Source organism: Phyllostomus discolor, chromosome 14, assembly GCF_004126475.2.
Source record: "Phyllostomus discolor isolate MPI-MPIP mPhyDis1 chromosome 14, mPhyDis1.pri.v3, whole genome shotgun sequence".
In the NCBI taxonomy this organism is placed as follows: domain Eukaryota; kingdom Metazoa; phylum Chordata; class Mammalia; order Chiroptera; family Phyllostomidae; genus Phyllostomus; species Phyllostomus discolor.
The window spans coordinates 3,418,899-3,432,208 of NC_040916.2; the positions used below are offsets into that span (position 1 = coordinate 3,418,899).

Sequence of the window (13,310 nt, forward strand, 5' to 3'; positions counted from 1 at the left end):
TTTAAAAATCACTTTCATGTCCTTTTATCTCAACACCTTTATGAGGTCAGTGTTAAATTATCCTGCCTAAACAGAAGACTTTAGTTAAGCAAATTGTTTCTGCCACTTGTCCCCTTAGACTAGTTCTTTCAGTTTCTTCATCTATTAAATGGGTACTCCAGTTAAATGAAACCTCTGCTAGGCCACAAGCCCATGACATAACCCAACAAATTCCAGCTCCTCCTCTTCCAGCTGTGTTATTGAGGAAACGATATATTACGACACTGAGACCTTTGTGTGTACGCACATGCTACTTCACTGAAACCTCAGCCACATGAGGAAGGAACATTTTTATCTCTATTTTGGTAAAAACTAAGCTGAGATGTGGCAAAGCTAAGGAATTTATTGTTGGTCATACACTACAAGCGAGCTGGGTTTTAACTCAGCAATCAGATTTCAAGGGTTTCATGCTAAATAGCTGTGTACTGTCACCACCTTACAATGACAATGTAGCAATGGCTAACAAATGTGCTAGGCTTAGCGTCACTGACAGATAAATGAAAACTAAAACCACAATGAGATACCATCTCTAAATTAACAAGTGCTGTTGAGGATGTGGAGGAAGGAGAACCCTTTTGTTCAGTTGGTGGGGATGCAGACTGGTGTAGGCACTGTGGAAAGCAGCATGGAGATACCTAAAAAAATTAAAAATGGATCTGCCTTTTGACCCAGAGATTCCACTTCGGGGAGTATATCCTAAGGAACCCAAAACACTAATTCAAAAGAACACAAGCACCCCTATATTCAATGCAGCATCATTTACAATCACTAAGATATGGAAGCAGCCCAAGTGTCCATCAGGAGATGAGTGGATAAAACAACTGTGGGCCACTTACACAATGGAATAGTACTTGCCATAAAAGAGAAGGAAATTTTACCCTTTGTGACTATAGATGACCTGGAGAATGTTTCACTAAGTGAAATAAGCCAGTCAGAGGAAGGCAAATACCATATGATCTCACTCATGTGGAATCTAATGAACACACTGAACAAGGAAAACAGATACAGACTCATAGATAGCAGATGACAGTGATGGGGAGGAGGTTAGAGGATGGAGGGATTAAGCAAAAAGGAAAGAGGACCCATGGACCTGGACAACAGTGTGATGATTGCTGCTGGAGGGGCCTATAAGGGGACTAAATAAATGGTGATAAAAAATACAATAAAGATTAAATAAAAAACCAAAATGTAGCAAACCATAGCCCGCTGGCTTTCAAATTCGGGTGTCTGTGGATGACAGTGCCAGGTATGAGTCCTGGATGGATTTGGGCTTCTTACCGCCCTACCCTCTTCACCACTACGCTGTCATAAAGCCTAAATTCTAGGGAAACAGGCTATAGAAAAAAAAACTAAACCAACGCATTTTACGGAGAGAGAAGTAAGCAACGGAACGATTTGGCTCTTAAAGCTAACTCAGAAAATGGAGACACGCCAGCGTCTCCGCCGCCTTCCTCCAGGTGGCGCTGTAGGACCAACCCCCGTTTCAAAGTGCCTTCGCCTCAATTTGGCCTCCCCCGGAGGCTATAGAGCACCAAGGCTAGAGAAGCACTTCCCAGGAGCTGCCCGGGCCGCGCGAGCACCATCTACTTCCGCTTCCGGTGCTTTACTCCAGAAGTAGCTCCTAGAAGCAGCGTGTGAGTTAGTGTGGTCTTTTGTTAGCTTCCACCATGGCGTATCGTGGCCAGGGCCAGAAAGTGCAGAAGGTGATGGTGCAGCCCATCGTATCCTACTCAGGATGTCAGGACCGGGAAGTTCGGGCCAGAAAACGGGCGAGGTGGGGGCGACCTAAAGAGTAGACAGCCAACAGGCTTGGAGGAGCGAGGTGCTCCTTCATCCACTTCCTGAGTCCCTGGGACGCCGGAGCCCGAGAGGAAGCGGGGACCTGTGGGAGGCGGATTTGTCCAGACCCCTACCGGGGTACGTGGGAAGGGCGGTGGGGAGCGAGGAGGGGCCCTCTTGATTAGGTAGAGCGTGCAAACGGGAGCTGTCGGCCTTGGGGAGGAGGATGATGGCGCCACAGGAAACTCCAAGAAAGGAAGAGAATGAGGGAGGATTCCTCAGAATATTTAGGGAACTCCTAATGAGTGCCTAGTTGGACACTTCGTGGCGTAGGCACCTAAAACAAATTCGATGAGGGCAGTGACCAGTTTCAGGGAGCAGAGTGTATGCTGTGTATTTTTTTCTTTAACCGTTGGTGCAGAACCTTATCTTCAGATACTTGCAAAATGTACGTAAGTTGTGTCGTCTTTTGTCTCATCACTATGTTCTAGTTAAAAAGAGATGAAATTGGGGAGCTGGGAGGGGTATTCTAGGGGAAGGGGTCCAGGGAAAGCTCTAATGTAATAAAATGGTGTGAAGCCATGCTAACTGCAGCCCGTAAAGAATTGTGTCATTCTACAGGGTCAAAATTACTCATTTCAAAAAGTAATTATTGGGTGTGTTGGGGATGTGTGTGGAGGGACTGAGCGAAAAAGAATCAACTAAAGGACAAGGACAATAGTGTGGTGATTGCAGAGGGGGAAGTGGAGGTGGAAGAGGGTGGTGGGGGAAGGCTAGGTTCAAAGGATTTAGGGATAGCCTACTTTTCTTTGAGGGGATTTTTAGCAACCGTCTGAGTTGGCAGGGTAGTGTTTAAATTGTCTCTGAAAGAAAATGTAGGTAAATTTTAGTGACCACACAATTGAAAAGCATTAATTTCGGGCCATTGTAATGTTTGATCACCGGGATCAAGGGTTTCTACCCTGGTTGTTAGATGTGACACGTCAAAAACTGAGAAACTAGAGTAAGCTGTTTGGCAGCTGGATTTTGCTATAGTGGATAAAGAAGTAGAAATTACTGCTTTCTGCTACACTGACATCAATCTTCATTCTAAATGTATTGAAACAAGAGTCCCAAGATCACAGGGAAATTAAGTTTTCTAACTTGGGACAGTCTGGCCCTAATGTGTTTATTAAAGGAGAATGTGTCTTGGCAAGTAATTAGACTTGGTTATGATGAGTCAAGTGGCTAAAACTGTTGGCTTTTTTTTTTTTTTTTTTTTTTTTCAGTTTTTTTAGGAGCCATTTTTTTCTATTATTTGACCAAAGCGATTGGATTTTGTCTACTTATTTTTTAACATTTCTATTTCTATGATTATTTCAGAGATCTCGGATTCAGGTGTGGCTTTATGAGCAAGTGAATATGCGGATAGAGGGCTGTATCATTGTGAGTACCCAGGATATCCAGGATATTTTATCTCAGAGCAAGTTGTTAGAGAAAAAGATCTCACCAAAAAATAAAAAGAAAAAATGGCCAGCTAGACATAGTAGGTGTTTAATAATAATTGACTCCCTCATCTTAATAACACATCTCCCCCATACCTTCCAGCTCAGGCGGATTTTAGTGTAAAGGGTGATGTAGTTGGGAAGATTTGAAGAAAATTATGAGGTGATTTACAATTCACTTGAAAAGGGTACAGATGTGGTGGGAGCTGATCAGAGGCTTTGTGGAAGTAGTGAAGTTGCGATTAGAGTTGGGACTTAAGAAAGAGTAAGATTTACACGAGTCACTTAGCTTCTGTACAGCTTTTAATAGTTGGAATAGTAGGGGAAAAAGGAAAAGAAATGGCCTGCCAGAACAGTGTACAAAAAGTCAAAGACCCAACCCAAAGAAAGTTTTTCAGGGCCCACTGTCCTTGCCTCATTGTTCTATTTGATAGGGATTGGTTAACTCATATAATTGAGGGAAAATTAATTTTTTAAAATGATCTAAATAACGTTAGTATTTCAAACAGGGGACCAAAAATTAGAGGCAGGTGAGGATTGGTAGAGTATTAGCTTTGGGTTAGGTGATACCTGATAGAGCTGGGTGGGGTTTGTTAAATAAGACTTCCAGGATGGCAGAGTGCCCTCAATGATGTTTTAAAGGAAGATGAGATGTCGCCGAAACTATGCCCTTTAGACATCATAGATTTCCTCAATAATCTCATCTTCCTGGTTTACTAGGTGGAAAATAAGAGTAGTGGTTAGTGGTGATAGTTTCTTGTGGGGAACATGGGAAAGGTGGTGGCAGAAGTTAATTCATATACCTACACATATACTGTGTTGGGCAGGTTATAAAAGACAGGGGGACTGGCTCTTTGGCATAGCTAATGAAATCTGAAGTCCAAAAGGTTCCAGAAATAATGGAGCGCATTCTGGTTTTCTTTGTTTAAAAAGAAGCTTATAGTGGGAGGTGGTGTTTCATCTGAACAGAATGAGGGGTGAATGTTTGAAGTTAGTGGGCATGTCTGTATCTGTTTAGAATGGTTTGGATGTGATCTTACCTAAAGCTAACAGTCAATGGCTTGTTTTTCTAGGGTTTTGATGAATACATGAACCTTGTATTAGATGATGCAGAAGAGATTCATTCTAAAACAAAGTCAAGAAAACAACTAGGTAAGAGTATAGATGGTGTACAGAATTTTAGAAATATTTATTGCAAAATTGATTGAGTTATAACTTAGTTCATGTTTAAATTTACTTTGCACTTGAGAAGTTATTATTGGGCGAGGGGGAGGATATGCTCTTGAAATCATCCTTTTTCACTTAATCCTTATCCCATTTCATTTTGCCTTCTGTCTCTCCACTCAGATAATTTTCATCAGTGTCACCAAAGACTAATGGTGTTAAATCTGATGGTCAGTACTAGTCCTCGTTTTACTGACCTCTCAACAGCATTTGGCATTGTTTGGACACTCCCTCCTTAAAACACTTTGTTCCCTTGGCTCTGTGATACTATACTCAGGTTTTTACTTTTTGTTTCTGGTTACTCCTTTCCAGACTTTGTATATTCATTCATTGAGATCCAACCATTAAATGTTTAAATTGCTCAAAGCTTGGTTGTAGGCCCTCCTGTCTTGTCCCTTGGTGTTTTCTTAGGCACTCAAGACTACACCTTCCGCTACCATCTGTATACAGTCATATGCCTTGTGACAACATTTTGGTTGACGATGGACTGCGTGTACCGTGGTGGTATACCATACAGCCTAGTATGTAGTAGGCTGTACTGTCCAGGTTTGCACTCTGTTCGCACAACTACAAAATCACCTACTGACTACGTTGACTCCCAAATTTACAGCTAGCCCTAGACCTCCCTGAGCCTATTCAACATTTCTACTTGAATGTGTCAACGGCTCCTGAATGGTAGCATATCAGAAAACAAACTTAATTCACACACCTCACCCTTTTAGGGCTGTTTTAGTGTTCCCTGCCTTACTGAATAGCACCATTTTCTACTTAGTTTATTAATTGATTTCTCTGCCACTACCTCATCCCCCTCTAGTTTGCTCTGCGGGCTATACTGATCTTTGAGAAGCACCAATCTGACCTTGTCATCGCTTTGCTTGACATCCTTCCTTCACTGGCTTCCTGCTGCTGACAGGATGAGAAACGTTTAATATATTCTTCAAGGTTCTTCATGATCCGGGCTTGTCTCCATCTCTCTGCTTCACTTTCTGAGCTTCATCCACATTTATTTGTTTTTGTTTGTTTGTTTGTTCTTTTTTTCCATTCTTTGACTCTGACATTTACTCTGCTATAAATCTTTGACTATCCTGTTTCCTGTGTCTTTAGGACTCAGATGAAATATCTCCTCCTCCCAGGGTTTTGTTTGGTTTTATTTTGGGGGGTAGGGGCGGGGGGGCGAGGAGCAGGGCTCTCTGAGTTTGTAGTAAAAGTGCATTAGTGGTATTACTTTATTAATTGCTCTCCCACTGGACCACATGCTCCATAAGCGCATGAGTTCCATCATTTTTGCTGCCTATATGCTCAGTGCCTAACTCAGTGCCTGGCATGTAGTAGAAACTCAAAAATATTTGGTCAATGAACACAATTTTTTATGCCAGTTAATAGAGAGTCTTTAGGATTCATGGCTTCATTAAGAAAAACAATCATTTTTGTTAAAATCCCATTAATTTAGGTTTATTTAGGCATTTTGTTATTAATTGTTTTAATGTCCAGGACTTCTGCCCAGTGGCAGGCTTCAGGTGTCTCTTTTATCCAGACCCTGAGGGTTTTCTTGAGCCTATACTAGATACGTGGAAAGTAGATTCTGAAAACTGTTTTTTGGCCCCCTTCTTCCTGCTTAGGCTATTTTTATGAAAGCCTGGATTTTTTCAATTTAAACATGTCATGCCAGGAAGTGCAAGCCAGCCTTACTGACATGGAATTTATAAATAATTTACAAAGTGTTGAATTCCCATAGTAGTATCTTGTGAATGTAGGAAAGGTAAAGATTACCTGGTGTAGTGATCTTACCTGTGAAAGTTGATTCACAGTTCTCAAACTATTCTACTGAACTCCAGTGTTCCTGAATATATTTGTGGGTATTTCTCAGGAAAAATATATTCTCTGCTCAAATAAGTTCATGAAATGTTGGGTGAAACTTAAATAGGTCTATTTATTGAAGGATAAAATCTTTAAGAGCTCCAAGGATGGGGTTCTAATATGCTTCATTTTCTAAACTTGATGTACAACACATTTTCCAACTTCTGCAAACTCAGAGCATCAGGAAAGGTTGGGGTAGACCTATTTAGTTAACTTAGTCTACAGAAACTGCACTTTTCATAAAACAGTATTACTCTATCTTCATTAAGTTACTGGGGTTTCTTTCATTAGATTATTGTTAAAAATACATTTGCTCTAATATACACAGCCTTTCGGTATCTGGGTATTTGAAAATGCTCACATACAAGAAAATATTTTGAAAATTGCTTAAGAACCATTCAAAATTCTGAGGCTAAAACATTGTCTGCGTAGCTATTAAGAGCTTTTCTTTTTAATTTTGTGTTTCAGGTCGGATCATGCTGAAAGGAGATAATATTACTCTCCTCCAAAGTGTCTCCAACTAGAAATGACTAATGAAATGAAAAATTGTTGCGGAGCAAATACAGTTTGTGTTTGTGAAATATTTTGTTGCGGGTAGTCCTTGAACATTTATTCATATTGTTTTGAGTACCCTTTTGTTATTGCCAGACCACAATGAATGCTATGTGATTGTTTTTATTAAAAAATTTACATTGTTCTTTCCATCTGGTGGTAGAGACTTTTTTACACAGTGACACCATTAGCTGTTGGTATTTTAGTTTTCTGAAGAGTGGCTGTTAGTGGGCATTTGCTTTTCACAGAGCCTGGTCTATGGATTCTTAAGGCAAAGAATAGGAGTTCTAACTGACAGACAAGCTTCTGATATTGGGTAGGAGAGAACAGGAAGGTTCGCAAAAATAAAGGCTGTTACACTAATATATGTCTTCATCATCAATTCTAATTCTGGATGCTGGAACACTACAATACATTCGGGACATAACATCTATAGTATTTCACAGAGTTACTGTGTGTTAATTTTTTTAAGATTTTATTTATTTTTAGAGACGAAGAGAAGGAGAAAGGAAGAGAAACATCAGTGCATTGTTGTTTCTCTCGTGCCTCCTGCTGGGGACACGGCCTGCAACCCAGGCATGTGCCCTGACTGGGAATTGAGCCAGCAACCATTTGGTTTGCAGGCCCGCGCTCAGTCCACTGAGCCACGCCAACCTGGGCTGTTTGTTAATTTTGTTACCACTAAGAGTAGACTGAGAAATATTTGGGCACAGGCAAAGAATGAAATGTCTTAAAAGTTTATTAAAAATAAGCTCTGTGAAGAGTTAACAGGAGGGAAACTATGAGATTGGTAACCTGAAAGAAGATGACAAGCGTTATGTTGGTTGGGAAAGCACCTGTCTCTTTTAAGCATTTTGGTTCCTGCCCCAGTAACTGCTTATTTCCTAATTGAATTGTGTGGACAGATCTCTCCTTCCCCCAATATCTCAAGATGGTTCTAGTTAGAATTCTGTAAAATGGTTATGGGCATCTGCTGTTAGATAGGCACGAAGTTGAATAAATATAATGGGACAGGCTGGCAAACAAAACAAATAGCTTCAATACCACATGCTAAGTGCTATTTAAATTGGATCTTGAAAGATGAGAAAGGCCTTCCTTAAAGTTCTGGTAGTGGAGCCCCAGCTGGTGTGGCTCAGTGGACTGAGTGCCAGCCTGCAAACCAAAGCGTCGCCAGTTTGATTCATAGTCTAGGGCACGTGCCTAGGTTGCAGGCCATGTGCCCAGTAGGGGCCACACAAGAGGCAACCGCACATTGATGTTTCTCCCTCCAATCCTCTCTAAAAATAAATAATAAAAAAATTTTTTTTTTAAATTCCAGTAATGGACAGTCCTACCAAGTACCAGCCAGGAAGGACCAAGAGGTCCATTTCCTGCCTTTCCGAGTGCCTATGAGGGAGATAATGGAACTTTTATTTAAACTGGGTGAAAGAAACCATTTGTGAGAAAGATTGGTAGGTGAGTATAAAAGTCTAGCTTATAACTTGTCATTCTAGGTGTTCTGCTATTTGAACTTGTGCTTTTTTAGTAATATTTTTTTTAAAGATTTATTTTATTTTTAGGGAGAGAAGGAAGGGAGAGAGAGAGAGGCATCAATGTGCGGTTGCTGGGGGTTATGGCCTGCAACCCAGGAATGTACCCTGGCTGGGAATCGAACCTGGGACACTTTGGTTCCCAGCCCGCGCTCAATCCACTGAGCTATGCCAGCCAGGGTTTTTAGTAATATTTTTTTAAACAAAGGGCTGCTTTAGCGCTTAACATTTGAGTTTGAAATTCATTGAATTTGCAACAGCGTGCAAAGAAAAACATTGGGCAGCAGAGGGAGTTACAGCCCTAAGACTGCTTCAGCCTTTCTGGTGAAAAGCTTTTTAAGAGCAGAGTAAAGACTGCAGCTTTCTTGGCACCAAAGTAGCTGGGAAAAAGAATAAAAGCTGGAGCAGTATAATCCCTAAGAAAACCTGCTGCCTGCTGCTTCCATTTCCCTGTGTAGCCTTTCTGACCTGGCTGCCCTATGTAAGCACAACTGTGCCTGCTGTGGTTATTCTGAATGTAGCAAGATGTGGAAGGTTCTTGTTTTTGACAAAGCAAATGATAGAAATAAGGTACAGTTGAACCTACAATTGATTTTTCTATTTAGAAATCTCAGCTTGCTTTGTGCTCCATCAGAACATGTTCCTTTTTAAGTTGTGCGTTTCCACAATCTAGATCTTTTTCTTCCAACCAGAATTTGTATTATAAGAGGCATTACACTCTACTTCTTTAAGGTTATTAAAGCATGCTGCTGGGAAGCTGCTCTTGTTGGCAGCCGTTGGTATGTGAGCAGTTATTTTTCTGGAAGGGATGTTGCTATCCTCACGTAACTCGCTTGTAACATTCTTAGTGGGGAGGAGAGAATTAGACTGAAAAAGTGCTGATGCTCAGCTTGGTGTTCTTTAGCAGCAGGTGGAGAGAAAGAAAGATAAGATTTTGTGTTTGCAGGTACCAGCTATTGTATCACATCTGTCAGTTTCAGGATAGAGTGGATCTCTAATTTGGGTGAAGCATTACTGATCAGGAAGTGTCATGGGTGCTACCGAGGGCAGCAACTCATGTTACCTGAGTGACATGGGCTTTTTTAAAATTATTTCTTTTAGAATTAATTACCACCTACTCATGGCATGCTTTTGGGAGATGAGATGCTTGGTAAAACTTAAGGTGGCATAAGGTGGCTTCAGTCAGTACCTAGGGTTTAATTTTAATTTAAAACTTATACCCAGTGGAATTTTAAAAATTGAGTATAAAGATATTAGCTTAGTACGTATTTATGATCAAAATATAAAGAGTACAGAAAGATACAAAGTAGAACACAAAAGTCCCTTCTTTCCCCATTAGTATTTTCTATAAGTCACCACTATTAAAAAATAATTAGCTGGTATTTCTTTAAAAACTTTTTAATTTTTAGTTTTGGTAAATTACACATACTATTTTACTGTCTTAACCATAGTTAAGTGTACAGCTCAATAGTGTTAAGTATATTCACATTGTTGTGCAACCAGTCTTGAGAACCTTTTCATCTTACAAAACTGAACCTCTGTATCCCATTAAACAACTCTCTATCCCTCCCTCTCCAGCCCCTGACAACTAGCATTGTACTTCCTGTTTCGGAGTTTGACTACTCTAGAGGTAGTAAGTAGAGTCATAAAGTATTTGTCTTTGTGACTGGCATATTTAATTTAGCATAATGTCCTCAAGGTTCATCTGTGTTGTAGACTGTGTCACAATTTTCTTTTTAAGGCTAAATAATCTATTGCATGTATGCATGCCATATTTTTTCTATATATTCAGTTAATAGATGACTTGCTTCCACCTTTTGATGATTGTGAATAATACTGCTATGAACATGGGTATACAAATATCTTGGGAGACCCTGCTTTCAAATCTTGAGTATATGCCCAGAATTTAATTTTTTTTTAAAGGAACAGTAGCTGCAGCATTTTACATTCTTACCAACAGTGCACAAAGGTTCCAGTTTTTCCACATGGGCAGAACTTTTCTCTGTTTTTGATAGCAACCATCTAATGGTTGTGAGGTTTGTCTCATTGTGATTTTGATTTGCTTTCCCATAACAATTAGTGATGTCGAACTTCTTTTCATATGTTTATTGGTCATTTGTTTCTTTGGAGAATTGTCAGAGCTCTTTGTCCATTTTTAAACATTTTATTGTTGAGTTTTTTAAAACATACTTTCTCCCATTTTGTGGGTTACATGTTTACTCTGTTGTGCTTTTGGATGCACAGGAGTTTTCATTTTAATCAGTTTATTTTTGTTGCCCATGCTTTTGCTTTCATAGGTATTTTTATTTACTTGTGAAGACATACTTCTGCAGTTTGACTCATAAACAAAACTTGGACATACTTCATGTTAAAGAGCTGAAATATATTCCATTATGTGATCTCTTAATTTTAATCACCCCTGTTGATGGATATTTTAGGCTTTTTCCAATTTTTTACTGTTAAATTACATCTCTATACCTGTTTTTTTTCCACTTAAATTCTCTGTGAGATGAATTTTTAGAAGTGGAATTGCTAGATCAAAGGATGTGCACATTTAAAAATTCTATAGGTATTCTAAATTGCCTTCTAAAGTACATATGAGAAAATTGATTTTCTCATACAAGCCAGCCATCAGGCATTAATTTTTATGAAACTCAGGCTTATCGTGAGGCTACTATGAAATTACTGCTACCATCCTAAGGATGCCAGAATAGAGAAAAGGAAAAATTTGGGGTTTTGATGAATTTTGAACCACTGAATCTGCTCTAGAACTCTCCCTACCACCAAGTGTCTTACACGAGAGAATAAATTTTCTGGTTGGATTCTTTGTTACAACTAAAGTATTGTACTTAAGAACAATGTCAGAACAGGGGTGCTTGTCTTCAGTACCTCTTAAGCTTGGAAGTTGTTCAGTGAAGAATTTTTAAATGCCATGATTGAGAAAGTTGGCAATTGAAGTAAAAATCTTGGACTATGTGGAGGAATACAAATGAAATGGTGTTTTATAAATTGACCTGTATCCTTTGACCTAGCTAAACTCAAGTATTTATCTGGTAACTTTTTTGTGGATTGCTTGGGATTTTCTATATAAATGGTCCTTTTGTCTGCAAATGAAAATGTAAGAAATAAAATTTCAAATAAAAAGCAGTATTTTCGGACTTCTGGCCAAGATGGAGGCATAGGTATATACACTTTGCCTCCTCATACAACCAAAAGGATGACAACAAATTTAAAAACAAAAAATAACCAGAACTGCCAGAAAATTGAACTGTATGGAAGTCCGACAACCAAGGAGTTAAAGAAGAAACATTCATCCAGACCGGTAGAAGGGGTGTAGATGGGCAGCCAGATGGAGAAGACTCTTGGGCAAGGTGGCAGCTGGAGGACGGGGACAGGCAAGGCGATGGCTGCCAGAGTGGGTGGTTCCACATTTGCATGCAGATTATCAGGATGCTCACAGAATTGGTTATATGGTTGCAAAATAACTGGAGAGTGAGACACCATGCACCCAGGGTTCCAGAACACTGGTGTTCTCTAGCGTGGGGAAATGAAGCCTCAAAACCTCTGACGGAAAAAAACTTTGGGAATTGTGGCAGTGGGAGAAAATCCAGCCTCACAGGAGAGTTTGCTGGAGAGATCCACAGGGTCCTAGACCCCACCCACCTGGGAATCAGCACCAGAAGGGCCCAGTTTGCTTGTGGGTAGCAGAGGAAGTGACTGAAAGCTAGCTGAGAGCTGAGCAAGCAGCATTGTTGCATCTCAGACCTGTCCCCCACGTGAGTGCCACAACACAGCCACATGGGTTGTCTCACCCTGGCAAATACCTAAGGCTCTACTCCTTACTATGTGACAGATGCATGGTAACAACAGCAACAAAAAATATGTCCCAAATGAAAGAACAGATCAAAACTCCAAAAATACAACTAAGCAATGAAGAGATAGCGAACCTATCAGATGTAGAGTTCAAAACACTGGGAATCAGGATGCTCACAGAATTGGTTATATGGTTGCAAAATAGAGGACAAAGTGAGGGCTATGAAAAGTGTAATAAAGAAAAATATACAGGGAACCAAGAGTAAAGGGAAGGAAACCAGGACTCAATGATTTGGAGCAGAAGAAAGAAAGAAACATTCGACCAGAACAGAATGAAGAAGCAGGAATTTTAAAAAGTGAGGAGAAGATTAGGAACCCCCAGGACAACTTGAAGTATTCCAACATCTGAATCATAGGGGTGACAGAAGGAGAAGAGGAAGAACAAGAAATTGAAACTTACTTGAACAAATAATTATGGAGAACTTCCCCAATCTAGTGAAGGAAATAGACTTCCAGGAAGTCCAGGAAGCTCAGAGAATCCCCAAGAAGTTGGACCCAAGGAAGCACACACCAAAGCACATCATAACACACTGTTTGCGAGTAGTTTTTATCACGCACTCTACTACCAGTCAATGTAAAACATATAAATACGTTTCCTGCATACAATGTGATAATTACATGACCCAAGATTAAAGAGAAGAGAATCTTAAAAGCTGCAAGAGAAAAGGAGACAGTTACCTAAAGGAGTGCCCATAAGGCTATCAGCAGATTTCTCAAAAGAAACGTTGCAGGCAAGAAGGGGCTGGAAAGAAGTATTCAAAGTCATGAGAGGTAAGGACCTACATCCAAGACTACTCCACCCAGCAAAGCTGTCATTTAGAGTGGGAGGCAGATAAAGTGCTTCCCAGATAAGGTCAAGTTAAAGGAGTTCACCATCACCAAGTCCTTATTATATGAAATGTTAAAGGAAGGGCTTATCTAAGAAAAAGAAGTTGATCAAAACTATGAACAGTAAAATGACAACAAACACAAG

At 40.0% G+C, this 13,310-nt stretch overlaps 1 protein-coding gene and 1 long non-coding RNA gene across 3 annotated transcripts; one reads left to right on the plus strand and one right to left on the minus strand.

Moving 5' to 3' along the window:
* The first annotated feature begins 1,636 nt into the window (after positions 1-1,636).
* Positions 1,637-8,874, plus strand: SNRPE (small nuclear ribonucleoprotein polypeptide E). Of its 2 annotated transcripts, XM_028530755.2 has the most exons (5): positions 1,645-1,760; positions 2,240-2,266; positions 3,181-3,243; positions 4,376-4,454; positions 6,852-8,874. In XM_028530755.2, exons 1-5 carry the CDS (start codon positions 1,707-1,709, stop codon positions 6,905-6,907), a joined length of 279 nt encoding a protein of 92 aa, XP_028386556.1. In that variant the 5' UTR covers positions 1,645-1,706; the 3' UTR covers positions 6,908-8,874. The 2 variants fall into 2 exon arrangements, with proteins under 2 accessions (XP_035871035.1, XP_028386556.1); XM_036015142.1 differs by lacking the exon at positions 2,240-2,266 and having other exon boundaries at positions 1,637-1,742; positions 6,852-6,924.
* A 253-nt stretch (positions 8,875-9,127) lies between these two features.
* LOC118498091 lies at positions 9,128-9,395 on the minus strand. The gene is made up of 2 exons (XR_004900621.1): positions 9,305-9,395; positions 9,128-9,186 (listed from the first exon to the last, which is right to left on the minus strand). It is a non-coding gene; the product is annotated as an uncharacterized LOC118498091 (long non-coding RNA).
* Positions 9,396-13,310: the final 3,915 nt, after the last annotated feature.